This window comes from Manacus candei, unplaced genomic scaffold (genome assembly GCF_025592945.1).
Source record: "Manacus candei isolate 608988 ecotype Guabito, Panama unplaced genomic scaffold, ASM2559294v1 h1tg000071l, whole genome shotgun sequence".
NCBI lineage: Eukaryota > Metazoa > Chordata > Aves > Passeriformes > Pipridae > Manacus > Manacus candei.
This window is the reverse complement of record NW_026138119.1, coordinates 8,983,225-9,009,943: the sequence shown is the minus strand read 5'-3', so window position 1 is coordinate 9,009,943 and position 26,719 is coordinate 8,983,225. Positions and strand designations below refer to the sequence as shown.

Sequence of the window (26,719 nt, the reverse complement as noted above, 5' to 3'; positions counted from 1 at the left end):
GATCCTGGCGTGGTGATGCCAAAACTCCCCCCCAGAAACGGCTTTGGAAAGGAAAATAAGCACACAAGGTCATCCAACCACATTTATTTCCTTCAAAAATAGGTGATTTCTTAGTACAAAATACCATCCCAGTGGCTCTGCTGGGCGTTAAAAAATAGGGGATAAGGAAAAAACCCATTATTTTTCTCCTGGCTGCTGCATTTGGGGTAGTTAAACGTGCTTCCCATCGTACCCTGGCTGGGCTGGGGGGGGTCACAGCTTCCAGTTTGGGACACAGGCACGAGCAGCGGCAACCAGAGACACAGAAATCCTCTTTAAAATCCCCCCAACCCACCCCTGTCCCCCCAAAAAGGCCAGGGGGAGGGGGCAGTCCCATTCCCAGCCCCTCCCTGGGGGGTGCAGGATCAGGCTCAGGGATTGCTCAGGAAGGCTCTGGACCTGAGGAACTCTCTGGGGGTGGCACTGATCCCAACCCCCCCAACTGGGGGTCTTGGTACCACAAATAAAAGCAAAAATAAATACGTTTGACACTGGCACTTCAGGTAGGTCCTACAGATAAACAGAGCTGGGGTGCCACAGGAGGTGCTGGAGGGGTTTGACTGGACCCATCCCAGGAAAAGCTGCTCTGACCACATCAAATTCCTTAAAAAAAATAGGCATTAACTCATTACAAACCCAGCTGGGAGGGACAGGGGCTCTGCAGACCCCTCAGCACCACGTCTTGCAGGGTGATTTTTTCCCTCTACCAGACTGCATTCCCTGGGAATCCCAGGGGAAAACCCCAAACCCTTCATTTCATTTTCATCCTGGATGATGCTGTGGGTGGCCACATCCAGGGATGTGGGCAAAAAAAGCCCCACAAATGCCCTAAAGGTTGTGCTGGAAATGAAAACCAAAAAATATATATATACATATGTATCTATGTAAAGATGTATCTATAGATACAGATCTGTGTATGTACAGATTTATATAGAGAGATATCTCTGTCTTTCTAGAGATATATATCTAAATATAGATAGACATGGATTTATCTCTGTCTAGTTATATCCATATATAGATACATATATATAGACACACACATTATATATCAATCAACCCTCAAAGAGTGGTTTAGCTGCTTACTGGCTGTCTCAGGGAAAAAATAAATCACAAAAATCCCACACAAAGAAGGGTTTCCCCAGAAAGGATCCCGCTGGGTTCAAGTCCAAGGGCAGAGCAGGAGGGGGACACGTGGGTTGAGCCCCCCCAGGAGGCCTAAAATCTGGGAAAGGGGGGGAATAGGGAATCACAGGTATTTCTGCCCATGCAGGCACAGAGGTAAACACAGCTGCCAAGGGGGGCTCGACCTGTGCAGGACCTACACCAGGTCACAGCAGCCCCAGAAGTGCTTAGGTTGGGGTGGCCACTGCCTTAGGGGGGGACACGGGGCCACCCCCTTGGTCCCAGGGGATGGTGCTCATTCCCCAGGGTGCTGCAGGTCCCAGGGGACCCCTGCCCACACCTTCCCCCCTCCTGCAGCTTGAGTGGTCCTGAAAACAGACAGACAGACAGACAGACAAGCGATGCAGGAACTCCAAGGCAAGCAGGAAGGGGGGCTGGAGTCAGGGCAGGACCCCCTGGAGATGCCTCCAGCCCCGGTGCCCCCGGATCTGGCACTGGGAGCACCCAGTGCTGGGATGCTGATGGTGGGGGGACCATCCTCCTCCTCATCCCTGCCTGCTGCGAGGGCAGGGGTGGTTTGGAAGGTGCCAGTGGGACCCTCAGAAGAGGCAGGAGCCGCTCAGGTCCCTCAGAAGAGGCAGGAGCCCCGCGGGTCCCGTGGGACCCTCAGAAGAGGCAGGAGCTGCGCAGATCCCGTGCCCGGCCCAGCTCAGCGGCCAGTGCCCGGCTCATGCGGGTGGTGGTCACCCTGACGCTCTGGGCAGCCTCCACGGCCCGGCTCAGGGACCAGTTGAGCTCGTCCAGCTCCTGCAGGTCCAGGCTGAGGCAGCGGTGGTGGGGCTGTGCCCGGGGGGGTCTCTGTGCCCGCCGGTTTCCCCCGGTGAGGGGCGGGGTGGCCGCGGCCGTGGCGGGGGCTGAGGTAGGTACGGCTGGGGAGCAGTAGCTGGGAGGAAAGAGAAGGGGATATGGGCTCAGTGTTGCTTCTGAGCCCCCCCCCCCTCAGGCTCTGTGCCCCCCCCCGCCTTGTTTTCATCCCTCTCCCCCACCTCATCCACCCCCCCACCCTCCAGCACCTTCCCCCTCCGCCCAGACCCCTCCCCAAAGGAGCTGTGGCTGTGTCACCCCATTCCCACCCGGATGGGAGCTGTGGGCAAACCAGCAGGTCCTTGGAGCGGGCACAGCCCTGCCCGGGTTCACCCTGCACCCCTGGGGGATGCTGACCCCCCCGGGCCCCCTCCCCACCTGCCCACAGAGCATCCTTACAGCACGGAGGGCACGTAAGGCACGAAGGGGACAGGGGCGAGGCAGACGGTGGCAGCAGTGGCAGCAGGACTGGCTGCCAGGTACCAAAATCCGGGCTGATCCGGCTTCTCGGCTCGGGGACCAACGTGGGAGCCTGGGGGGGATGTGGCACCGGGGCCATGCTCTGCTGCGGGGAGAGAGGAAGGTGGTTGGGGGATGAGATGTCCCCAAGGGGTGCAGGATGACCCCAAGGAGTGCTGGATGTCCCCAGGGGTGTGCATCGAGTGGCAGCCCCAGGTGACATCACCCCCTGGGCAGCCACTGCTGGGTGGGAACACCCATAACCCGCAGGTGGCACTGCTGGCTGTCACTTCTGTCCCCAGGCAGTGTCGGGGAGCTGAGGGCTGTTCTCTGCCCACCTCTCACACAGGGATGGGCTGTACCAAGCACGTGTCACCCTCGTCACCCACCGTGCGTGGCTCTGTCCCTGCTGCCTGGCACGGGGGGGCCCAGGGGTGCCCGGCAAGTGGGGCAGCGTGTCCTCCTTGGGGTGCTGTGCTGGGGCTGCTGGGTGGCATCACCCGCCCAGAATCCACCTTTGGAGAGAGCAGAGAGGAAATCGGGAATGTCCCGTGCAGAACAAGGGAGGGATGTTTGGGAAGAGCAAAGTGGTTTTGGGGGGTGGCTGGGATGGGCTGGGAGGTGGGGTGGGGGCTGCTGCAAAGGGGGTCTGCAAAGGCAGGTTCCCACTGCTCCCAGTGACACCGGTGGCTGCAGCCCCGGGGCAGAGGGGTCTGGCCGAGGGGCAAGGGAGAGCCTCAGGTCATGAGGAATGGGCTCCCCCCTCCCCGAGCCTCTCTAATTAATGAGTAAGTCATTAGCAGCTCTGTTAGCAGGTGGCAGGGAAGGCCAAGAAGGGGCTGGAGGCTGCTCCCCACTCACCCGATGATGTCCCGGTCCGGCGACATCGGGGGCACCCCGGGGTGCCCGGCTCCTCTCGGGGTGCTGGGGCAGCACGTGGTGTCCCCCCCTGGTACCGTGTCCCTGCCAAAACCCAGCGTCAGCACGGCCGGGGACCCCAAAGTGGGGGTGGCCACCCCCCTCCCCCAGCACTGACCACCACCAGCACCCACCTGTGTGCTGTCCCCGGAATGTCACCGCTCCCGGGGGGCTCCCAGGCTGCTTCCGCAGGGAGGGGCGTGCCCGAGGCCCGGCGGGAGAGGGGTCCGACTCGGAGGCTGTGGCAGAGGAGAGGGAAGTGGGGTGGGATCCCGTGGGTCTGAGCCCCAGATCTGCAGGACCCACTGTGGGGTCTTATGGGACCACCAGGACCCGCCTGGTCTCTGCAGTCCCACAGCCCCACCAACACCCTGTTCCGTGCAGGGAGGGGCTTGTCCCCTCTGTCCCCACCCCCCTGGGGTCCCACTTACTGAGGTCCAGCTCCGGCCTGTCCCGTGGCAGCGATGCCGACCTGCCCCTCCGCGGGGGTGCGACCCCGGGGGCCACCCTGCCCTGCGCCGGGGGGCTCAGCTCCCTGCGGAGGGGACAGAGGTGCTGTCACCACCCAGACCCCTCGGTGTCCCGACCCACCCAGCTGCCGGTCCCCCCACGCCCAACCTCTGCCTGTCACAGCAGAGGTGGGACAGGCTGGGGGTGTCCCCGCACCCACTGGACAGGGACACAGTGCTGCCCCCCAGGTCCCTCCTGCCACCTACCCCGAGGGTGCTGCGTCCTGGGGGGACGATGGTGCGCTGCCCACGGGCTGCCTCCTGGCCGGGGCGACGCGGGGAGTGGCTTTTCCCTCGGGATAGCTGCGGGAGCGGTGCAGGGTCTCCTCCAGCCGCCGCCGCAGCCGCCACACCTCCTCCCGCAGCTCCCGGATGGCCTGGCTGTGCGGGACAGAGGCCACGCTGAGGGGCGTCTGCAGCCAGCAACGACCCCAATAGGGCTGGGGGCCCTGGGGGAGGATCAGCCCCATCCCCTCAGACCCCCTATCCCCACCACCAGCACCCAGTAGCTGTGAGGCTCCCCCAAAACCAAGCCTGGGGTCTGTCTGGGCTGGGGGTCCAGCCTCAGGCACCACACGTGTCATGAGTCTGGATGGCTCAGCCCCAGCAAGGTCCCGGCTTTCCAAGAAGGGGAACCTGCTGCTGCCCAGCAGAACGTGGGGGTGCCTTTGGGGGGGTCCCTGTGCCAGCCGGGGGGGTTTGGGCCGGTGTGGGGTTCCATGGACACTCACTCGCGCTCCAGGCGGGAGCCCAGCAGGTCACAGCGAGCCGGGGTGAGGGACGGCAGGTCGGGGGACAGGAGGGTGGGGGACGGCGTTTCAGGGGATGGTGGGGGGCTGGTTGGGGCTGGGGATGGAGGGACCCTCCTGGCCATGGCTGGGGGGTGTCCGCTGGTGCTGGCACAGCTCCTGTCTCCCACCTCCGAGTCCGTGTGAGCTGCGGAGGAAAGGGAGCACAGTGAGTCAGGGTTGGCAGCGTGAGAAATGGGGGTGTTCCCCTGCCCCAGGAGAGAGAATCTCAGGAGACACCCCCAGTCCTGCACCCAAAGGGGTTTGGGAACACCATAAACCAGAGCTTCTCCCCCTCCCCAGGGCCAGGGCCCCCCAAATCTCTCTCCCTGTGGACACGTCTCTCCCCAAACGCTGCCTTACTCACCTCCGTCGCCGCCGGGGTCGGGCCCCGCCTCGCTGCCCGCGCTCTCGGCCCAGTGAGGGGGGGAACTGCTCTGCGAGGGGGTGCTGGGGGGCAGACAGGGCCCCCCCGTGCCCCCCTGCCCGCCCGCGGGGTAGATGCCCATCAGTGCTGCCTCGGAGGGAAGCGGGGTCGTCTCTCTCTTCCGTGGGGCACGGAGGGTTGTGGGGATGGGGATGGAGGGTCCCAGCGAGCCGGGGGTCCTGGGGATGAGAGGGGTCATGCAGGGAGCCCTCATGGCTCACCCTACACATCTCCAACCCCCCCTGTACCCCCTCCCTGTGCCCCACGGCCGTGAAGCCTCTCCCCTCATCACTGCTCCTTTTCGATGCCCCGCAGACAGAGCCGACAGCCCGTGCCCCTGGATTCCCGAAGGCAGGTGCGGGGGCCGTACCCGGTGCCGGGGGGGCGGTGCTCGGGGGTGTGCACGGGGGGTGACACCCTGCTGGCCTCCGAGCCCACGAAGCCGCTGTCCGTCTCCGGTGACACGATGCGCTGCTCCCGCAGGGACGCGGGGACAGCAGGATCGGTGCTGAGCACCCCAGGACCCCCGGCGGGGTCTGGGGGTGCTGGCAGGGGGGCACCCAGGGGATTCACCTTGCGGGGCCCGTGCTGGGGGGCAGCGCTGCCCGTCCCGCTGCTGCGGCGGGACAAGGGCGCCCGTGGTGGTCCCGGGGCCACCAGGTGGGGCTTGGCAGTGGCTGGTGGCTCCTCAGAGGTGGCAGGGGATGGGTGGCCCCGTGGCCCCTCTGCTTTTGGGGGTCCCTTGGAGGGCAGCAGTGCAGCTTTTCTCTCCGAGGGATGCCTGTGGGGGAATGGATGGAGAATGAGGATGAGGCAGAGCAACCTCGAATGTGGGGAAATCCCTGGGGCAGCAGCTCTCCCGTGGAGGTCGTGAACTCTGAAGCCAGTGAGGCAAAACAGGAGCCCGGTGGCAAATTCCTGCTCATCCTGCCTGGGGATTCGTCCTCCCTCAGCACTTACACGGGGAAGGTCTCCAGGTCGGCCCCCTCCTCCAGTGACCGTGTCCTGCAGGGGATCTTGCCGGGGCCACTGTCCCCTGCTGCAGGTCCATCCACCTCCTCCTGGGACCCGCTCCCCGTCAGGCTCAGCTGCTCCAGGCTCAGCGACTGCGGCAGGGACTTGAAGTGCTTGTACCTGGGGGGGATCACAGGGTGGTTTGGGGGAGATACTCCCCGCCCGAGCCCCTCCCACGCTGCCCCGAGGGCACTCACTGCTCCAGCAGGTCCGCGAAATCCTCCTCCACTCGGAGCTGCTTGTGCCAGAGGGGCCAGGGCAGCCCCCCCCTCACTCCCTCGTTGTCCCCCGCTGTCCCCAGGGCACAGTCCACCAGCGTGGGGCTCTGCAGGGCACAGCAAAAGGGGGGGTCGAAAGGCATGACCCCCCCCAGCCGCAGCAGGGTGCCCCCATCCCAGCACCTTTGCACCCCCAGCTCACCTCGGGGCATGGGGAGTGAGGGGCCGGCGGTGGGGACGGGGCTGGGGGGCAGCGGGGTTGCGGGAGGGGCTGCAGAGGGGACTGTAGGGGGGGCTGCCGCCTGTCCCCCGGCTCCAGCCGCTCCTTCAGCCCCTCCAGGCGCAGCCCCAGGCGGTAAATCTCCTCTTCTACCGCCCTGAAAGACATCGGCCATCAGTGCCGGGCGGGGGGGTACAATGACCCCCGAGACTCCGCGGGTTCTGGAAGAGGAGACTGTGGGGGTCGAGCACGTACCGGTCAGGATCAAACCCCCCCGCAGCCCCCGGGAGCTGCTGCCGGCCCCGCAGGTATTCCCGCTCCAGCGCATCCTGCGCGTCCTTCAGCAGCCTCATCCTCTGCGGCACAAGGAATGCGGGGTCCGACCCTGCCCGCTCGGCACCGGGCCCCAAAACCCACCCTGGTCCCGCCACCCGCCCAGGGCTGGGGGTCCGGGAAGGGGTTGACACACCTGGAGCTGCTCCGAGGGTGGGGGGCTCCCCGCACGGATCCACCTTTCGAAGGACTCCACCTGGCCGGGAGAGCACGGGCTGAGCCCGGCCCGGCAGCAGCCCCCCTTCTGCAGGTCCCCTCAGCACCCCTCTGCACCCCCTCCCCATTGCCCCCCATCCAAAGCCTCCCCCCAGCTGCACCCCCGCCAACACCCCCATCCCCAGCCCCCCCCAACAGCCCCCTTTCCCGCAGCCCCTTCCATATCCCCCTCCAGTATCCCCCCAACACACCCCCCTCCCCACAGCCCTCCAGCAGCCCCCACCCCTGCAGTCCCCCGTAGCCCTTCTCCCCACAGCCCCCCGCAGACCCCCAGACCCCTCCCGTAACCCCATGAACACACCCCCTCCCCACATCCCCCCAAAAGCCTCCACTCCTGCAGTCCCCCCATAGCCCTCCTCCCCACAGCCCCCCAGCAGTCCCCTCAACAGCCCACCTTGCCGAAGCACCTTTCACAGCCACCCCAAGTCGCCCCCAACACACTCATGCCCCATATCTCTCCAGCAGCCCCCACCCCTGCAGACCCCTCAACCCCAGGACCCCCAGCACTCCTCCCAAAACCCCTCCCCGCAGCACCCCCCATATCCCCCTCCAGTCGCCCCCCAACACACCCCCTCCCCACATCCCCCTAAATGCCCCCACCCCTGCAGCACCCCCTTGTTTGCCCCCATAGTCCTCCTCCCTGCAGCCCCCCCTGCACCTTCTTAACAATCCCCCTTCCCACAGCCCCATAGCCATCCCCAATTCGCCCCCCCAACTCTCAGCAGCCCCCACCCCTGCAGACCCCCCTGCACTCCCTCAAAACCCCTCTCTGTGATACCCCCCCATACACCCTTCCAGTCACCCCCCAACACACCCCCTCCCCACAGCTCCCCCTCAGTCCCCTCAGTAGTTCCCCCCCAGCCCACACCTCCACAGCCCCCTCCCCACAGCCCCCACCAGCTCTCTCCCCAGCTGCCCTTCTCCCCACAGCCGGGGGGCTCCAGTAGCCCTCCAGTAACCTCCCTCCCCGCAGCCTGCTCAAAACCGCCCTCAGTCACCCCCCTACAGCCCCCCAGCAGCCCCCACCCACGGCCACCTCCACAGCCCCCCTCACCGCAGCCCCCCAGCACTTTCCCCACTGCCCCCCTCCCTGCAGCCCCACGCAGACCCCCCCAAGGCCCCCCCAGTAGCCCCCCCGGTCCTTGCCTGTGCCTGCAGCCTGCGGCTCTGCCCCGCCAGTGCCCGGGTGAGCCGGGGGCCGGGGCAGCAGCACGGCCCGGGGCAGCTGGGGCAGCCCCCCCCGGGCGGAGGGGGGGATCGGGGATGGGGTGAACCCCCCCGATCTGATGGTCCCGGTGCTGGAGCTGCGAGGAAACACAAGGACAAGTGACTCCGGGGACCCCCCGCACTGTGGGTGTTGGGTGAGCATCCCGTAAAAAAACGGAGCAGGAGGGGGATGAGATGGACGGGAAACGTGGATCAACCCACCTGCAGCTGGCGAGGTGGAGGCTGTGGCCGTGGCCGTGCCAAGAGCTGCCGTCCGAGCTTGTGGGATGCTGAGGGTCATCACACGGCAGCCGGTGCCCACGGTGCCCACGGCCAGGCTGCGGCTGGGCTGGGGCGGGTCCGAGAACAGGCTCACCTGGGCAGGGATGGCGGGTTCAGGCACCCACCCTGCACTCTGACCCCGGCACCGCCCACCCACCGTGCCCCCGGGGCACCCTGAAGCACCTCGGGTGTGGGGGGGCACGGCCCTGCCTCAGCTTCCCCACCCACGCGGGGCAGGAGGTGGCAGAGGTGACACGGGGACACGCTTCCGCCGGTGGCCCTGCCATCTCAGCGGCGTGCCTCGCCATTTTAGGGACACTCTGGCTCAGCCGCCCCCCTGGCACGGAGGGGACCCCACCACGAGGGGGGCACGGTGGCCCCCGGTTTGCTGTGGGCTCTGCGGTGACCTCACCCCTCCCTCCCTGGGCCGGGCTTGCTCAACCGCAGCTCCCCGAGAGGAGGAAGAGGAGGGGGCCGGGGGAGGAAGACATGCTGAATACCCTCAGGGAGGGAGGAGAAGAGTGGGGCACCCCCCCACAGCCACCCCGACCCCCACAGCAACCCCGACCCCACACCCACCCTGGCCCCCAGGCGCAGCTGGTCGATGGTGTTCTCAGCCTCGGCGTACTTGGTCAGCAGCTTGTGGTAGTCGTCCTGCAGGGAGGGGACACCAGTGGGGGCCAGCACCCGGTACAGGGGGGATGGCAAAGGGGGGAGGCAGCCCTATGTGAGGACAACAGGCCTGGGGGGGCTCCTATGGGTGGGTGACACTCTGGAGTGCAGAAACCCACCCCTCAAAGCACCCGGCCCGTCTGGGGCAGATGTGGCCCCTGTTTGGCTGTGTGGGGAGAGCCCCCCTCTACTCCCAGGGGACAGGAGGGCACCCCAGGGGACAGGAGAGCATCCCAGGGGACATCCTGGGGGAACACAAGCATCCCTGCCTCTAGCCTGAGCATTGCCCACACCCCTGCCTGCTCCTTCCCTCCTCCCCATGTAGGACTGGGAAGGGGTGCCCAGCACCGCCCTCCCATGGGTGACACAGCACCAAATCCCGTGGGTGACACAGCACCAGCTCACGAAGCCGGTGACATCCCCACTTCACCACCACCCCTTGCCCCCCCCTCCACCGTGGTGACCCTCCCAGTGCGACCTCCGTGGCCGAACTGGGAGGAGCTGGGCGTTACCTGGAGCTGCTGCACCAGCGCGGTGGCTTGTTTGGGGGACCTGAACTCCTGCGGCAGCCCGGCGGTGCTGGGAGGCTGCGGGGGGACCCCCTCCCCGCTGCTCAGCAGCACCTCCCGCACGATTTCGGCCGGGGACTTGAAGCCAACGGGACCACCGGGCACCCTGGGGCGGGCGGGCAGGACCCGGCCCCGGGGGGGGCGGTAGCTCTGGTCGAACTTCACCCGCGCCTCCACCTTGGACAGGTCGGGCAGGGGGTGGTTGAGGCGCCCGCGGCCGTACTGGGTGCCATCCGTGCCCGTTCCCGAGGGATCCCTGTGCCCCTTGCCTCCTGTTCCCCGCCGGGGGCTCAGGGACCGCGACTGCTGGGCGGGCGTGGGGGGCACCACCGTGGGCGCCGCTTTTTTGGGCACCCGGGACCTGTCGTGCAGTTGGGGTGCTGGGGGGTTCCCAGCGCCCTGGGGCTCCTCCGGGGGTGCCAAGCCAGTGGTGCCAGGGGCTGTTTGGGGCTTGGGGACAGGCTCGGGGCTGGCGGCATCGCAGGGGTCATCGGTGGAAAGAGGCAGTGGAAGGCTCCGCCTCGGGGTCCACCCCTGCCCGTGCCCTCCAGAGGTGCCCCCGGCTGTGCCCCAGCCCCGGGGCCGGCGGGATGGGGTGGCAGGGCCAGGGCTGGTGTCCGACAGCGCCGAGGTGTCCCCACCATCCGTGCTGCAGCCGCGGGGCTGGCAGAGAGCCCGGTGCTCCCGCAGAGCCTCGGGGCTGCCGCTGGACCCCGAGCCCCACCGACCCTCGCAGGAGAGCTCGGGGTAGGGCTCCCCGTCACTCTCTGCCCCCCAGGGCCCCTCGTCCCCCCCGGAGCTGCCCCGCTCCTCGTCCTCCTCCGCCAGGTCCTGCTGCGGGTGCCAGCGACCCTCCTCCAGCGGGGACCCCTCCTCCGGCTCCTCCCCGACACCTGCAAAACACCAGCGGCGCGGGGCTGCTGCCAGCCGGACCCAGACGGTGCCCCCACCCCTCCCGCAGCCCCCCTTGGCTCCAGCACGTCTGCGACCACCCCCACGAGGGGCTTTGGGCAGGAGGGAGGGGACGACTCACCCCACGGTGGGCTCCTGGCACCCTCCCCCAGGCCGATGACCCCGTCCTCGTCCATCCGCCTCTCAAAGTCGTCTTCTTCCTCCTCCTCCTCCTCGTCCTCTCCCTCCCAGGGCGTCAGCTCTGTTTGTGTGCAGTGCAGCCATGGTGCCGGGCTGGCCATGGCCGCGGGCACGGCGGGCCTGTCACTTGTGCCGCTTCATGGCCCGATGGTGGCGGCGGGCTGGGGACCTCCTTGTCGCGAATGTAGGTCACAACATCGCCACCGCGTCCTGGGAGGGGGAGGGAAGGGGGTGAGGGAGAGGGAGGGGTGTCAGCAGGACATGGTGGGCTCGGTTTGAGGTGTGTTCCCCCACTGCCAGGGCTTCCCCTGCCCCCCGAACCCAGGGGAAGAGCCGCCTCCCGTGATGGGGGGACGCCCTCGGATCAGCCCCCCGGCTCTGCATCCCACCATGAAGCGGGAGCTGCCACATAACTCGCAGCACATGGTGCCCTGAGGTCCCCGTGGGGAAGGAGCCCCCCCAGGGCCACCCCAAAAAGCTTGTCCCCTCCCAGGGAACACCCAGCCCGTGCTGGCACCCTGTGGATGTCACCCCAGCCGGGTGGCCACAGCCTGGGGACCATCAGTGGTGCCATCACCGTGCAGGATGGTGCTGGGGGAGGCAGGAGCATCCCAAAACCCCTCTGGATCTGGGGGGCTGACAGTGAGAGGGATCGCAGCAGAGACCTGGCACACTCATTCCACAGATAACCCAAGAGCACGAGCTCCCCCTCACCCCCTCCTGGGGTTCCCAGAGCTGCAGCAGCAGCTCGAGAAACGCCGGATGTCCAACCCCCAGCGTGGGGTGTGTAGCAAGAGAGGCCACGGGCTTCTCCCATCAGCATCCCCTTGGATAGATCAGAACCCCACCCCCCCAATTTTGACCAAAAACCAGGGGCAACACCAGCCCCATGCAGGGGACACTCACCCTGTGCCAGCCCCCCAGGACACCCCATCACCGTGAGCCCACCTGGAGTCCCCAAAGCAGCATCCCTCAGAGCACCCCAAAACCTTCCTGTGCCTGTGGGGCAGCTGAGCTTTTGCAGAAGTAGGAAATGGTTCTTCCTGCACGTTTGCAGGCGGCCACCAACTTTTTAACCCCATCCGGCCCTGCGCAGTGGGGGCTGAACCCTCCTCCCACGGCCATTTTCCATCCAAACCCTTTAGTTTTTAATCCAATTCGGAGCAAAACGCTGCAGGAAAATAGGGGAGGGGGATCCCTGGGACCATCAGACTCCAGAGGGCATCAGGATGAGGGTCTGCCAGGAGACACAAAACTAAGCCTTAAAGCCCCAAAATTCAGCCAGCTGGACCCTCCCCTTGGAATTTCCAACCCTCTCCGGATTTCCAAGGGGGGGTGTCCACCTGGCCCCCCCACCCCGAGATGCTGCTCCCAACCCGAGGGACGCTGCAGCCATACCCAGGCACCGTGGCAGGTCCTGGCACGTTTGCAGGCAGCCAATTAATCAGCTCGTTACTGTGTAATTAGTGGCACGCGGGGGAGAGCTTGACAAGCTAATGAAACCACAGCACAGTCCCTGGGGTGGCTGCCTTTAGCCAGAGGGTGATTTTGGGGTGCTGCTGGCTCAGGGGTGCTGCTGATGAGCAGCAAACCTACCCATGCCACCTGCATGCTCTGGGAAAAGTCCCCTAATCCACTCCCAAGCCTCAGATCTGCAATTTTTTGGGGTATTAGTGGGGGTTTGGGGGTTATTTTCCAGTGCCACCTGGTTCAAGGTCCTTTGGCATCATCCTTGCAACTTACTCCAAGCCCAAGCTCCAAGGAGCTCCAAGCTCCTGCATCTTTGGGGTGTTCCAGGCGGGGAGCAAACCCCAAATCATCCCTTAGGGTTTTGCAAACCTCCTGGGCTGTTTGCATGAGGTTTTTCCCCACATACCGTCTGGATAACTCCATTCTCCACACCTGGAGATGCTCCACAGCTTCTCCTGCCACCAGGGCTGCCCATGGGAGGCCTCAGGCCCTGCACTAACACAGCTAAAGAGTGATTTTGGGCTTTAGCCCCTCTCTGAGCTGGAATGTTTCTAGTCCTAAACCCTGGATCACATCCCAGTCTGGAGATGGGGCCTGGAGATCCCCACCAAAGTGCCTCCCATCCCACCTCAAGCTCCTCAGCATCCCAGAGTGATGAGGAGCCCAAACACCCCCCCTGGGGGTCCCAGAGGGCTGGTGGGGGGAAAAAGGAGATTGTGGGTCCTGTTTTCTTGCAAATTAAAACATTTCCCACCCGGTTCTGGCGGTTCTTTAACCCCATAATGGATATTTTGGGTCTTTTTTTGGGGGGGGTTGAAGAAGGCCATGCCCAACCCACACACCATTGGCTGTCACCCCATTTCTGAGCTGTGGTGCCGAGGCTGCACTGCCCACAGCAGCCACAGTCTGCAGGAGCCACTTCCAAATCCAGCCACATTTGCTGCTTTCCCAGAAAGCCCCTCCACTGATGGTCATGGTGGTGAGAGAGAAAAATCTTGGCTTTGTTTGTTGTTTTTTTTTCTTCCCCCTTTAAGTGAGTTTCTCACTGTTATGGGAGCACAGAAAAGCTTGAAAAATAATGTGGTTCCATGAACAGGAGCCACAAAGCAAATACAAACAATCCCAATATTTATTATTTTTTAAAAGTTTTGCTCTTTGAAAGCTGGGATTTTGCAACAAAGTAATTGGAAAAGGAGCTAAAAAAGAAATCGAAAAGCCTCAACAAGAAACAGTCTTGCACCCCTGAACTCTGCTCTGCCCTCAGCCCCCCTCCTGCCCTCCAGATCTCAGTCAGGGCTGTCCCAAATTGTGGCTCAGGGTGGAGGTGCTCGGCCGAGGGAGGGGATGCTCACAGCAGTGATGAGTGCTGCCAGGTCTCTGCTTGGCCTGCGGGCAGGAGGGGTAGTGTCTGCCTGTCCCTGCCCTCAGCTCCTGATCCCTGATCCCGCCTGCAGGCAGTGATCCCATCCCTGTGGGATAGACGGAGGTGTGAGGCTGAGACCGCCCAACTCATTACACGTGTGAGGCTGAGAAACAGCGGCACAGTCAAGGCCAGCACGGATCCATCCTCGCTCCCGGGTTTATCAGTGGTGACAGCAGAGGAGACAGAGCATCCTCCACCCCGGGGCTGGCTGGGTGACAGGGAGGGGGGACAGGGCTGCTGTCACTCTGCCTTCACTACCCTGTCAACCCTGGGCAGAGTAGGTGGGTTGGGGGGGCTCTAAACCCCACACCTCCATCCCCACGGCCCCTGAGCGATGGGGGACAACCCTCCCTCCCTGTGCCCCAAAAATCACTTGCCTGGGAAGGGGATTAAAGCCCTCCTTGCACGTCTGTGCCTGTTTGGGACACAGGGGGCCCCAGACCCCCTTTAACCCCCATCCTGGGCAAGGGATGGATGTTTTGCATCTCCTCTGGGGAGGTTTGGAGGAGGCCAGAACGGCCTCAGGCTGGAACTTGGCAAGGGGTGTCTGCACTCCAGGAGGGAGGAATTCCTGGTGTATAAACCCCTTTTTAAAGCCCACAGAGTCCCGTTTTTCTGAGCATGAAAGAGGGCAGAGGAGCGGAAACACCGTGTTCTTGGTTTGCATTATTTCCTACCAGAACAAGGGAGGGACCGTCACAGTGAGGAAGAGCCTCACAACCCCCCTTGTCCTCTCAAAGAACACATGCCTGTCACCACACCAGGGCTCTAAAGGTCACCCAAATTCCACTGCCTGGAGGGGCCAAACCTTCCCCCAGCTCCCCCCCGCTGGCATATCCCCATGGAGAGGTACCAAAACCCGGGGAAACAGCATCTTTCTGTCACTTGTCCCGAAGTGAAGCCCCACGGCAGGACAGGGAGCTCCTGGGGCCGTTTTCCTGCCTCCTCCCAGGCTCGGGGATCCTCCTGTTCCTCCTGGGGACAGCCCAGGTGTCCCCCCCGGGGCTGAACCCAAACATACCTGCAGCAGCTGGGGGTGGATGTGCCCTAATGCCCGTGAAGGACAGACTTAATCCCTGTCTGGAGAGAGCTGCCGCTGTCACCGCGGCACAGCCGGTGGCACTGGGAACCCTAATTAGCACAGGGCAGGGAAAGGTGGCGGGGACACGGCAGGGACACCTTCCACTATCCCGGCTCGCTCCAAGCTCTGTCCAACCCGGCCTTGAACACTTCCAGAGATGGGGCAGCCACAACTTCTCTGGGCAACCTGTGCCCAGAGCCAGGGCCTCCCCATCCTCAGAGGGAAGAATTTTTTCTCAAAATCCGATCTTAACCTCTCTTTCAGTTCAGCCATTCCCTCTTGTCCTGTCACTCCATCCCTTGCCCAAAGTTCCTCTCCAGCTCTCTTGGAGCCCCTTTAGGCACTGGAAAGGGCTTTAAGGTCTCCCCGGAGCCTTCTCTTCTCCAGGCTGAACACCCCCAGCTCTCCCAGCCCGCATGAACAGTGCGTGGAGTCCCTCCCTCTCCGCGAGTCCTGAAAACATCCCCGCCCGGGAGGCACTGAAAGGGTGCTGCAGAACCGGCACCCACCGGCTATCAGGAACACGGCTGCCCTTTAAATAAAACACGGAACTGAAGCTGAAAGCTGCCCTGGCGACTTCCTCGGAGGAGGCTCCGGCAGCGGCTCGGCCCCGTGTCCCGCAGCCCCGGCCGAGCACCGGCAGCGGCTCCGAACCGCCCCCGTAGCCCCCGACGGACCCGCCCGGAACCTTCCGGGCCCGGCGGGGAGGAGGCACCGCGATGAGGAAAGTTATGACAAGTTTCCCCGGGGCCACGAAGGCTCGGATGGCGTGGGGAGGACGCGCCTGGGCGAGGAGCGGCGTGTCCCGCATCCTCCTGCTGCCTCCCGCATCCTCCCGGCGCGCCCCGTCTCCTCGGCCGCAGGGACCCCCGCGGGCCTGCGAGTTCCCCCCGCTCCGCCTCGAGACCCCAACCGGCTCCCAGCTGCCTAAGCCGGGCTTAGAGCGCTGGATGCGCCCGGGGAGCGCTGGATGCGGCCCCGGGGATGGAGCCAGCCCCGCGGGCCCCCGGGCTGTGCCTCCAGCTGTGCCTCCAGCGGCGCCGCGGGGGCCCCCTCCTCCTCTTCCCCGCAGCAGGGAGCAGCCGAGCCATTCCCGGCCCCCCGGGCACAGCTGGGGCACATCTGGCCCTGGGGCACCGCTGGAGGGGCAACCCCCCCCCCCCACTCCAACCGCGAGCGCCCCGCGCAGCCCACCTGCAGGGAGAGCCCGGGCGGCGCTGGGGGTCCCTGTCCCGATCCCGATCCTGATCCTGATCTTGGTCCCGATCCCGATCCGATCCCGATCCCAATCCCGGTCCCGCCGGACAATAGCGCGGCCCGCGGCGGGGGGCGTGTCCTCCGCTCATTAGCATACCCGCCGCTCCCGACCAATCCGCGCCCGCCGCCGGGCAGGGAGCGGGACGTCGTTAGCATAAACCACGCCTCCCCCTGTATTTGCATAGCGCGCGGCGCGCGGCCAATCAGAGCCACGGAAGACGGGCCTCATTTAAATAATTTAGGGAGCGCGGGCGCCCCCTGGCGGAGCGCTGCGCCTGCCCATCCTCCGGGATCGCTGGGAATGGGATGGGATGGGACGGGATGGGATGGGATGGGATGGGATGGGATGGGATGGGATGGGATGGGAATGGGATGGGATGGGAATGGGATGGGATGGGACGGGATGGGACGGGACGGGACGGGACGGGACGGGATGGAATGGGATGGGATGGGATGGGGTGGGATGGGATGGGATGGGATGGGATGGGGATGGGATGGAATGGGATGGGATGGGATGGGATGGGAATAGGGCCGGGACAGGGATGGGATGGGCATGGAATGGGCACAGGATGGGGATGAGGAAGGTCTAAATGAGGGTGGGGATGGGATGGAGATTGCGATGGCAGGGGAATGGGAATGGGGATGAGTTTGGGGATGGGCATCCCCTCCCAGCCCACCAGCACCGCACTCCCACATGCTCTGCCCGTGCTGGGGAGCCCCGGAGGCACCACTGCCCCTTCCTATTCTCTGGGGATCCCTGGCAGGGATTGGGATGAGGACAGGGAGGGGATGGAGATGGGGAGAGGATGAGATGGGATGGGAATGAGACAGGGATAGGACTGGGATGGGAATGGGGGTGAGACTGGGATGGGATGGGGCTAACATGGAGCATTCCCTCCCAGCCCACCACCACCACACTCCCTCCTGCCCTGCTGGCCATGGGGAGCCCCACAGTCACCCCTGCCCCTTCCTCCCCCCCCTCCCAGCCCCCAAGAACCCCCCCAACCACAGTCCTTTTCTACCCTGATAGATTTATTGAAAAATTAAAAGCACAAGCTCTGTATATATAAATACGACGACGTTGCCAGCGATTTACAAGGCCTCCAGTTGCTCTCTCTGCCTCCCCACCCGTGGCCTGTGCCACTCCCCTGGGCACGGGGGGTGAGCACCCAAGGGAGTGGCCACCACCCAAAACCCCTCCAGCCTGAGCCACGGGCCCGCCTTGCTGTGTGTGTGGCACTCAAATGACAGGGGGGACACCCAGACCTCTGCTGTCCTCCCAAGGGGGAGAGGGTGTTTTCCCTACCCCAGACAGGACAGGGTGGAGACTTTTGAGGGACGTGCAGTGATTTCTGCCCATTCTCAGCCTGCCCTACCCGGGCAGCGAGTCCACAGCGGGCGAGGGGACATCTGGGGACAAGCTGGGGGTGTCTGCGTGCGCGGGCTCTGCGTGGCGGGACCTCGTTCACACCTCGGCGCTGCCCTTCACCCCCGGCCCACTCCGCGCTCCCAAAAGCCGTCCCTAAAGGGCCACGTTGAATTCTGTGACCAAGAAGTCAATGTAGTCCTTGTCCTTCAGCTTGAAGGCCTCGGCGATGATGCGGGCGGCCTCCCGGTGCTCTTTGCCTCGCAGGCCCGTGCCGTTCACCTCCAAAATGACGTGGCCCACCTTCAGCTTCCCACAGTTGTGTGCCGACCCCCCACGCTGCAGGAGAGAGGTGGTCAGCTCACCTTCCCACCATCCCTCCCTTGGCTCAACCCAGTTGGTTTTTGGGGGAAAAACAAATGGGATATATTTCATATTGCTCATGTTCGCCCTGAACCGGCGAAGGAACGTGATGGATATGAGATATTTCGCTTTTTGGAGAGAGGGGGTGAATTTGGCTCCCCTCCTGATTGCTCCTGGAGCGTGGCGCCAGCTGGGGTGGCCAAGAATAACCAAGGCACAGTCAGCTCTGCTTTTCTTTTGCTGTAAATAACTTGAATTTTGCCCCAAGTAAACAGCAAACAGGGAGACAGCTCTGGAGGGCTCAGTTGTCTGGCTCTCATCCACCACTCCCCCTCCCCAGTCCTCTGTCTGGGAGTTTCCAGACATCTGGAGACACCAGCCAAGCTTTCAGGGCTGCCCTGACTCCCTCTGAAATGTCTGCAGCAAATCCTTGGCTCCCAGGATGTCTGGTACGGTGCGGGATCATCCACGGGACACGGATGCAAACCCCCACAGCAGGATGATGGCTGGGGACGTGCAGGGCTGTAGCAAGGGGAGGCACCTCTAAAATCCCCCCTCTGCTCTGGCTGTGGCTCAAAGGCTTTCCCAGCCTGCTCAGGGAGCAGAGGGATGGGATGTCCATGGAGTTATTCCCGTTCCCAGCCCGCCCTACCTGGATGGTGACGATGCGGGGCAGCGGCTGCCGCGTGTTCGCTCCGCCCTCGATGGCGATGCCCAAGGTGGGAGCGCTCTTGGACACCCGGATCAGACACGACGTGGGCTCCAGGAGCCCTGGCTGTGGGGAGAGAGGGCACTGCTAAGGGAGGCTGGACATCACGTGCCTGCCACACACCCTGGGGTGTCCCAGAGCAGGCAGGGACACCCACGGTTGGCTGTCACCGCAGAGAGACAGACACATTCGCTCCCTAACTCTTGACATCCAAGATCCCAACCACGAGCAGGGCTGGAAGAACTTGAGGAAGAGCAGAGCAACTCTCTGCCCACCTACCTATACCACCATCAGAAACCCTCTGATACCTGCTGCCACCTTCCCTTCCGGGCTACAGGTGACTTCACTGCGCCCTGGGGATGTTCCCTCAGAGCCAGGGATTCTGCCATGCCTGCTGTAGCTGGGAGGGACTGGATTTACCCAGCATGGAGTGAATCAGCTCTACAGAGCCCCTTTCAGCCACTCCTGACCCCTTTCCCCACAGCTCAGCCCCCCAGAGGATAAATAACCCACCAAAGCACAGCAGAGCAGTTGCTGCCAGGTGGGGAAGGGGGAGCAGAACTGGCCGGATGAGGCAGTGGGGGACAGCCCCAGGTGCCCCTTCCCACAACCAGCAGCCCCCCCGGGCCCTCACCGGCTTGGAGGCCCCTTCAGCCGCCCCCTCGCTCCTCGCGGCCTCCTTGAGGCTCCGGCTTTTCCCAGGGCCCAGCTGCCGGCTCTTGTCCTTGCCGCTGCTCTCGAGCTCCCCGATGTCCACCCCGCTGTCCTCGCTGAGGGTCTGCCCGCTGTCCGACAGCTGGGAGAGCGTGGAGGCTGGGGAGACACGCGGGTTAGAGGGCGGGCAGCGCGGCCCCGGGGCCGGCCGGGCACGCACGGGGCGAGGGCAGATCCCAGGGCCGGGCAGATCCCCCGGGAATGACACCTGGCCTTCGGAGCCAGGCTCCCAAGCTTCCCAATCACGGAACTGCTTAGGTTGGAAAAGGCTTCTAAGCAAGCTCAACCATTCCCCAGCGCTGCCGAGCCCACCACTAACCCACGGGGCTGTAAATAGGGGGAGGTGAATGATTTGACATCAGTGGGTGTCATAGAACAGAGAGTCATTTGAGTTGGAGAAGATCTCCAAGATCATCGAGTTCAGCTGTGCCCTGAGCACTGCTGAGCCCACCATGAGCCCATGTCCCCAAGTGCCACATCTGCAAGGCTTTCAAACCCCTCCAGGGATGGAGACTCCTCCACAGCCTGTCCCAATGCCTGACCACCCTTTCACTGACGAAATTTTCACTAATATCCAACCTGAACCTCCACAACTTGAGGCAACTTCGTCTTGTCCTGTCACTTGTTACCTGGGAGAAGAGCCCGACCCCCACCTGGCTGCACCCTCCTGGCAGAAGGACAGAGCTGTGCACTTGTCAGGGGACAAGTGGCCTCATACTCAGGTCCAGGATCCAACCCAGATCCCAAACAGGGATGGAGGGAGAGAGTGATGAGTCCTGGGTTCCTGCCCGTTTATCCAGACCATCCTCCACGTGGGAGGAGACTGGGACGGACCTGAGCAAAGAGGTGCTGCCATAAAGGAGCTTTCTCGTCTTGGAGAATAAAGACTCCAAGTGCAGATGGAGACTCTGGGAATGCCGGGAACAGCGGCACAGCTGCACCCGCGGGGAGCGCGGGGTGTCCGGGACAGCGGCTCTGGCACTCGGAGGAGTCGAGGTCCCACTGCGGACACCCCTCGGGCAGACCTGACCCCGGCAGCCCCTCGCCCTCATTAACGAACCCTCATTAACCCTCATTAACCGCGGTTAACGAACCCATTGCAGGGACGGGACGGGGCCACAGGAGGGCGACATTGCCACTCGTGTCGGTCCCACAGGGTAGGGGGGGCCGGGGATACCCCCAGGACCCTCCGGGCACCGCCGGGACCCCCCTTCCTTCTTCATCTGCGAGTGATCCCCCGGGACACCCTTCCCTCTCCACCTCCGAGGGACCCCACGGGACCCCTTTCCATCTCCGGGGGACTTTCCGAGACCACACTCCCTCCTCTCCACCTCCGAGGGACTCCCCCGGACCCTCCTTCTTTCTTCATCTGCGAGGGACATCCACCCCGTACCCCTTTCCCTCTCCATCTCCGAGGGATCCCCTGGGATCCCCCTGTGCCCCCTTCCCTCTCCATTGCCGAGGGGTGCCCCTGTACCCCCTTCCCTCTCCATCTCCGAGGGATCCTCCTGTACCCTCTTCCCTCTCCATTTCCGAGGGATCCTCCTGTACTCCCTTCCCTCTCCATTGCCGAGGGATCCTCCTGTACTCCCTTCCTTCTCCATCTCCAAGGTGCCTCCCAAGACCCTGCTTCCTCTCCATCTGCGAGGGACGCCCCGGGACCCCCCTTCCCTCCCCATCTCCAAGGGACCCCACGGCACTGGAAGGGGCTCTCAGCTCTCCCCGGAGCCTTCTCTTCTCCAGGTGAGCCCCCCCAGCTCTCCCAGCCTGGCTCCGGAGCAGAGGGGCTCCAGCTCGGGGGCAGATCTGCCTCCTCTCCCGTTTCTCTCTCTCTCTCTCTCTCTCTCTCTCTCTCTCTCTCTCGAGGGGCAGGTGCCACCCACCTCTGGCCTGGGGCAGGGGCCTCACTTCGTTGACGTCGGGCTCGCTGTTGGGCTGGTGCACCTCCACCATGATGAAGTGCTGGTTGGCCACGGCCTGGGGGCTGCCCTTGTCCGGGGGAGGGGGCGCTGGGTGGGCGGGAGGAGGAGGAGGGGACGGGGACGGGGGGCTCTGCACCCCTCCAGCCTCCGGGGACGGGCTCTTCAACCTGGTGGGGGACTGGACCCTGGGGAAGGGCCCGATGGGGTGCTGGGTGACCAGGGAGAGCTGGGCATCCATCTGCCTGCGGGAGCCGTGCAGGGACGGGGAGATGGTGGCGTAGATGGCGCTGGGGGAGGAATCCTCGGTGGAGGTGGTGGCGGTGGAGCTGACGCTGAGCGTGTCCTTCTCGGGGGCGCTGGGAGGGGGCGTGGGGTTCCGGGGGGCCACGAAGAAAAGGCCTGACTGGGAGGACTCAGAGGAGGGACGCTTGGGCTTGTCCTTCCCCGGGTTCCTGTGCTGGGCAGCTGAGGGGTCCAGCAGCTGAGGGGCTGCAGGAGGAGGAGGAGGCTTGAAGTTGGGTGGTTCGTCTGGGAAGGAGGAGATGTCATCCTGCCAAACCAAGAACAGGAGGTTTTAGGACACCGTGCTCAGCTGGGAGAACTTCTCCAGGGCTTCCTCAGGCTCAGTGTCACCCGTGTCTTTATCTTTTCCCAGTGACCCTGGCTGGTTGTCACAGAAGCACCTTTCTGATCTTCTGACAATAAGAATATGATTCACAAATGAGGATATTAGAGGACAAATCACTCAGTCTCTGCTTTGGCTCCCACAATGCTGCTCCTGCTCAGCCAGCCAGGATCCTTCTCCTAACCAACTGGATTAACTGGCTTCTCTGACATCCCTGGGGTGTTGATGTAGCAGAGCTACTGAAGCTGAGGCAAAACTCAGTACCCCCAGTTTTCCTCCAGCTCCCATCCGAGGTGCAGCAGCTCCTGCAGGGCCTTACCAGGGACACATCTGGTAGGGTGTTGATGCTGCTTTGGTGGCAGTCCCCAGCTCCCTCCAGCTCTGACGTGTTCTGAGAGGGCAAAGAAGGCAGAGAAAATTATGTCAGAGCAGCAAGAGCAACCACCACAGTGCCAGTGTGACAGAGAACATGGAGTGATCCCCCAAACCCCCTCCCCCTGCAAGGCCAGTCTGTCACCCAAAGGTTTTTGTCTCCTTGGAGGTTCCCTGGAGACTCACATATCCTGTCAAAGCAGCTTTGTGGGACACAGGCTCTCCCAAGCTAAGAAGTGTTCTCAAAGCCTGCTGTGGACCTGACCTCCTGCAGAGGAGGAATAAGCTCCTCTGGACCCAAATCAGCTCCTCCTGCTTCATTTGGAAGGAGCTCAGGCTCAATATCTGGATCCTTCCCAGGAGAAGGGCAATAGAAATGTTCAAAACTCCCTTCCCTTTGCAAGCCAGAACGGTGGGTCTCCTGCAAACCAAAGCTGCTTTCCCTCTATGAGTCAAAATGTCATCAGGAAATGTCACACCCCAGTTTTGAACACATCCCAGCTCCAGATATCCGGAAGGGCTCTGGGAATCTGTCAGTCTGTCTGTGCAGGGGCAGCTGTGGGTCAGCAGGGACTCGAGGAGAGAGGACATGGATACAGCCAAGCAGAGCAGACAGGCACCTGGCCAAGTCCCAGGGATGGCAGAACAGGGGGCACAGAGGGGGTGCAGCTTTTCCCTGGTGAGCTCTGGGATGCTCTGCCAGGGGAGAGCATCCTGCTGCTCCTGGAAGGGCAAACCCAGACTCATCCCCCCTCCCACAGCAACTCCTGCTCTGGAGAGGAGCTGCTGCTGCTGCTGAGGAAGGGAGAACTTGGCTCCTGTCACGTTCACAGGGATGTTTGTTCTCTCCTGCTGGATTGGGCAGGGCACAGTTTGTGTTTAAGTGCCTGTTATTTATTGCAGGGTAAACAGCTGATTAGTTGAAATGCTGGTGCATCTGCATTTCCCCCAGCTGCTGGAGGCTGCTGCTGTGCCTGTAAGATGCTGGAGTCCCAAAATAGACACGGGAGACAATTAAGAGCATTAGAGAAGAGGCAAAAACATTGATGCAAAGTGCTTTTATCTCCGTGGCTTCTGAAAGAGCCCTGGAGAATGGGAACAAAGAGAAACGGCTCGTTCAGGGAGTGACAGGTAAATCTTCACTTGGGAAACTACTCCTGCCTCTGGCAAAGGTTGGTTTCATCATCAATTAATCCAACATAAGGGCATGTGGCTTTTGAGAGAGAAACAGAGAATCCCAGACTGGTTTGGGTTAGAAAGGACCTTAAAGATCATCTCATTTCGTCCCCTGGCCATGGGCAGGGACACGTTCCACTATCCCAGGTTGCTCCAACGTGGCCTTGGACACTCTCAAGGCTGGGGCAGCCCCAGTTTCTCTGGGCAGTGTGACTGGGAGCAGCCTGTTGTCAAACAGTCACAGTTATGTCGCCACTAAAACAAGAAGAGTCTGTCTGATGCCCCCCTAAACCTGCCAGGGCCACCTCCCCCAGTCCTGCCACTGAACCCTGTGCCCATCAAGCCCATCCCATGCCATGTCCCAGCCCTGGCCTTGTAGAAAGGACAGTCTGTGCACCGAGATGTGACTCCTGTGGCACACGTAGGGTGGGCACAGACATTGCCCTCCACCCCCTGATCCCACTGCCAGCTCTGCTGCCCCCCAGCCAGGGACACTGATGCTGCTCATCCTCCTCAGGGCACCTTTTCCTGGTGCAGTGTGTGAGCAGGAGATTTGGTTTTCCCCCAGCTTAGTTCTTTTGGAGCAAAAGCAATTAAACAAGGATTGCTCTGGGCTGTAAAACTCGATGGCTTTTAAGCCCAGCACATTTGCTTTCAGGAATGGGCTGGTTTTGGGGCTGTGCTTCCCTGGATTTCACTTGAAAGACTCACCACCTGCCACTGCCCTGAGAAATGAGTCGTTATTGAGGAGGCTGCTCCCTCCTGCCCACTCCCTGCTCCTTTACCCCATCTGTTTTCCAGTTCCCTGTAGAAACTGGGGGCCAGGTGAGGCCCTTCCTTCACAGAGGAGCTGGGAAATGTCTGTCCTTCCTATCCTGCTCAGAGAGAATGGCAGGAGTGATGGAGCTGGAGAGCATCTGTCAGGCAGGCAGACAGCTTTCATTTGCAGATTAAAGGGTGGAGAAACTGCCACCTCCCCGGGGAACACAACTCAACCTTTAATTAACCTCCCAGCTCCAAATCAGTCCCTTAATTTCCAGTTACTGCTAACGAGAGCTGTGCAGAGCCACTCAGCCTGAGTCCCACAGGGTCTCGATTTTCAACAACTGCACCAGCCTGAGAACAAGCCCAGTTCTCCTTCTCTCTTCCCCTCTCTCTTCTCCTCCCTGTCCCACTCTGGAATGCAGCTGCAGGGCTGGAGGAGCCCCAAGTCCCTGGTCCAGACTTCAGGGGCTCTAAGGGTGACAATGACCCACATGTAGTGGCTTCACTGTCTCCATCCTCATTCTCTGAGAGGACTGTTCCCATGGGAACCCTCCTTGTGGGATATCCCAGGGAGCTGGGAGCAAGCCAGTGCCTGTGGAACCAGACCCTGTGAGGAGAAGGCACCTTTGGATGGCAGCAGCTTTGCCAGGAGGTGATGGAGAACCAAACCAAAACCAACGGGGATTTCAATTCCTTCATCCCAACACTGAGGGCTGGGCAGGGACAAAGGGAATGCCAGACTGTTGTGCTTGGAAGTGATCAGGAATTCCCACTGCTCTGGTCAGACCTGATTATTGCAGCCTCCAACCAAGCTCTGCCCTGCAGGACTCATCCTGAGACCCAGGACTTACAGGAGGTGCTGGTGACAGTCAGGTAGCAGACACAGAGCACCCAGGGGTGGCACTGCACAACGTGGCCTTGTCTCATTTCCAGGTATCCTGAAGGATACCCCCTGTAATGGAATCATTTTCCCAAGGCAGGGCCTGCTCAGCCTGGTTATTTTTGGTCAAGCCCATGGTGGGACAGGGGGCCAGCTCTAGTGTCAGGAAGCCAAAGACATCTGGGTCCCACGGTTCAAGGTGCCTGTGACAAACTCCATCTGGGAATGCTACAGCTGTTCCCAGAGGGATGTGGGTTTTGGGTCAGGTTCACAGCTGCCCGACCCGCTGACCCTGTGATTTCCTCCCAGCCGAGGAGCAGGGAATGTGCTCCACACCATGGAACCTGCAGCTTTCCTCAGCCTCAGCCCAGCCAAGAGCTCTGACATGACAGAGGGGCTCCTCAGGCTCTTCCCACATCCATGTCCATCCTCTCGAAATCCTCAGTGAGGATTTCTCCAAGGCTGGACACACACGACACACACACACCGATCCTCCTGCACTGCAGCGTGGATTTTTGCAGATCCAAGGCCTGTAGGGAAAATTTTCCCCCATCCTAAGGATGTATGATAGGGTGCTCAGAGGCTGAGAGAGCTGAGCTTGCTCAACCTGAAGAAAAGAAGGATCTGGGGAGACCTTGTTGTGGCATTTCACTACTTGAAGAAAGATGGGGACAGGTTTGTTTAACGGGGCTCGCTGTGACAGGACATGGGGTGATGGTTGTAAACTAAAACAGGGTCAATTTAGATTAGATAGAAGGAAGAAGTTTTTTATAACAACAGTGGGGGTGGCCCTGGCACGGGTTGCCCAGAGAAGCTGTGGCTGCCCCTGGATCCCTGCAAGTGTCCAAGGCCAGGTTGGACTGGGCTTGGAGCAACCTGGGCTAGTGGGAGGTGTCCCTGCCCATGGCAGGGGGGTTGAACTAGATGGGCTTTAAAAGTCCCTTCAGCACAAACCATTCTGTGATTTTATGAGTCTACAGGTGTTTAACCATCATGCCCACACAGCAAGTCAGCACAGCAGCATACAGAGCAGGAAGAGCACTTCGGGGTCCACCAACGCTGCTGGTCCTCCCAAAACCCCACCCCCGAGGGGTCTGTGGCACTCAGTGCAGGCAGGAACTGGCACCAGCTGGGTCTGGCTCAAGGCTGAGCCTCGTGTGCACTGCAGGCTGGGGAAAGGGGCTCTGCTCAGCAGAGAGGACAGGCAGGGATGGTGAAACGAGGCGGCTGAGCACGTGGAGGAGCCGCATGTCAGTCCCTGGACAGCCGGTCCCCGCCTTCCCCCGGCACAACTCACCCCCCCAGCCCATCCACTATGGCAACAGCAGCACTCGCCCTCCTCCCCTACCTCCATCAGGTCTATGAGCCACAGGAGCCGCTCCTGGGGACGTGCCGGGGGGAGAGCAGAGGGAAACAAGCACAAAAGCGAGAACGTGACATCAGGGAGGATGCGGAGCAAAGGAGCCAGACGAGCAAACCCCGGCACAGCGCCTCCCTCCTCCCCCAAACACACCCCAAATCCACATCCAGCCGCATCCAGGGCTGGATGTGACGGCTGAGGTGAGTCCCTCCTGCGAGAGGGGCTGGGGAGGGGAATGGCATCGGGATTGAGGGCAGAACAGGGCAGAGGGAACAGTTTAGGAGCTCT

At 62.5% G+C, this 26,719-nt stretch overlaps 2 protein-coding genes across 3 annotated transcripts in view; both read right to left on the bottom strand.

The window, feature by feature from the left end:
- Positions 1–108: 108 nt before the first annotated feature.
- Positions 109–16,269, bottom strand: AKNA (AT-hook transcription factor). The gene is given in 21 exon segments (XM_051808073.1): positions 109–2,104; positions 2,425–2,590; positions 2,874–2,999; positions 3,346–3,447; positions 3,537–3,641; positions 3,834–3,937; positions 4,119–4,292; positions 4,643–4,847; positions 5,067–5,305; positions 5,497–5,907; positions 6,087–6,260; positions 6,338–6,588; positions 6,591–6,735; positions 6,834–6,934; positions 7,048–7,107; positions 8,274–8,431; positions 8,556–8,709; positions 9,195–9,269; positions 9,800–10,749; positions 10,890–11,158; positions 16,117–16,269. Coding segments are annotated over 20 exon segments (4,137 nt in total). The 5' UTR covers positions 11,050–11,158; positions 16,117–16,269; the 3' UTR covers positions 109–1,827.
- A 924-nt stretch (positions 16,270–17,193) lies between these two features.
- WHRN (whirlin) overlaps positions 17,194–26,719 on the bottom strand; it is a 48,937-nt gene continuing 39,411 nt past the window's right edge. Inside the window, exons 8-13 of one of the 2 annotated variants that reach the window (XM_051807937.1) lie at positions 26,420–26,452; positions 22,198–22,269; positions 21,215–21,803; positions 19,252–19,430; positions 18,561–18,683; positions 17,194–17,884 (exon numbers count right to left, since the gene is read on the bottom strand). In XM_051807937.1, coding sequence (XP_051663897.1) covers positions 17,702–17,884; positions 18,561–18,683; positions 19,252–19,430; positions 21,215–21,803; positions 22,198–22,269; positions 26,420–26,452 — 1,179 coding nt within the window. In that variant the 3' untranslated portion in view covers positions 17,194–17,701. The remainder of the gene's footprint in view (positions 17,885–18,560; positions 18,684–19,251; positions 19,431–21,214; positions 21,804–22,197; positions 22,270–26,419; positions 26,453–26,719) is intronic. The other variant, XM_051807939.1, reaches the window with a different exon arrangement.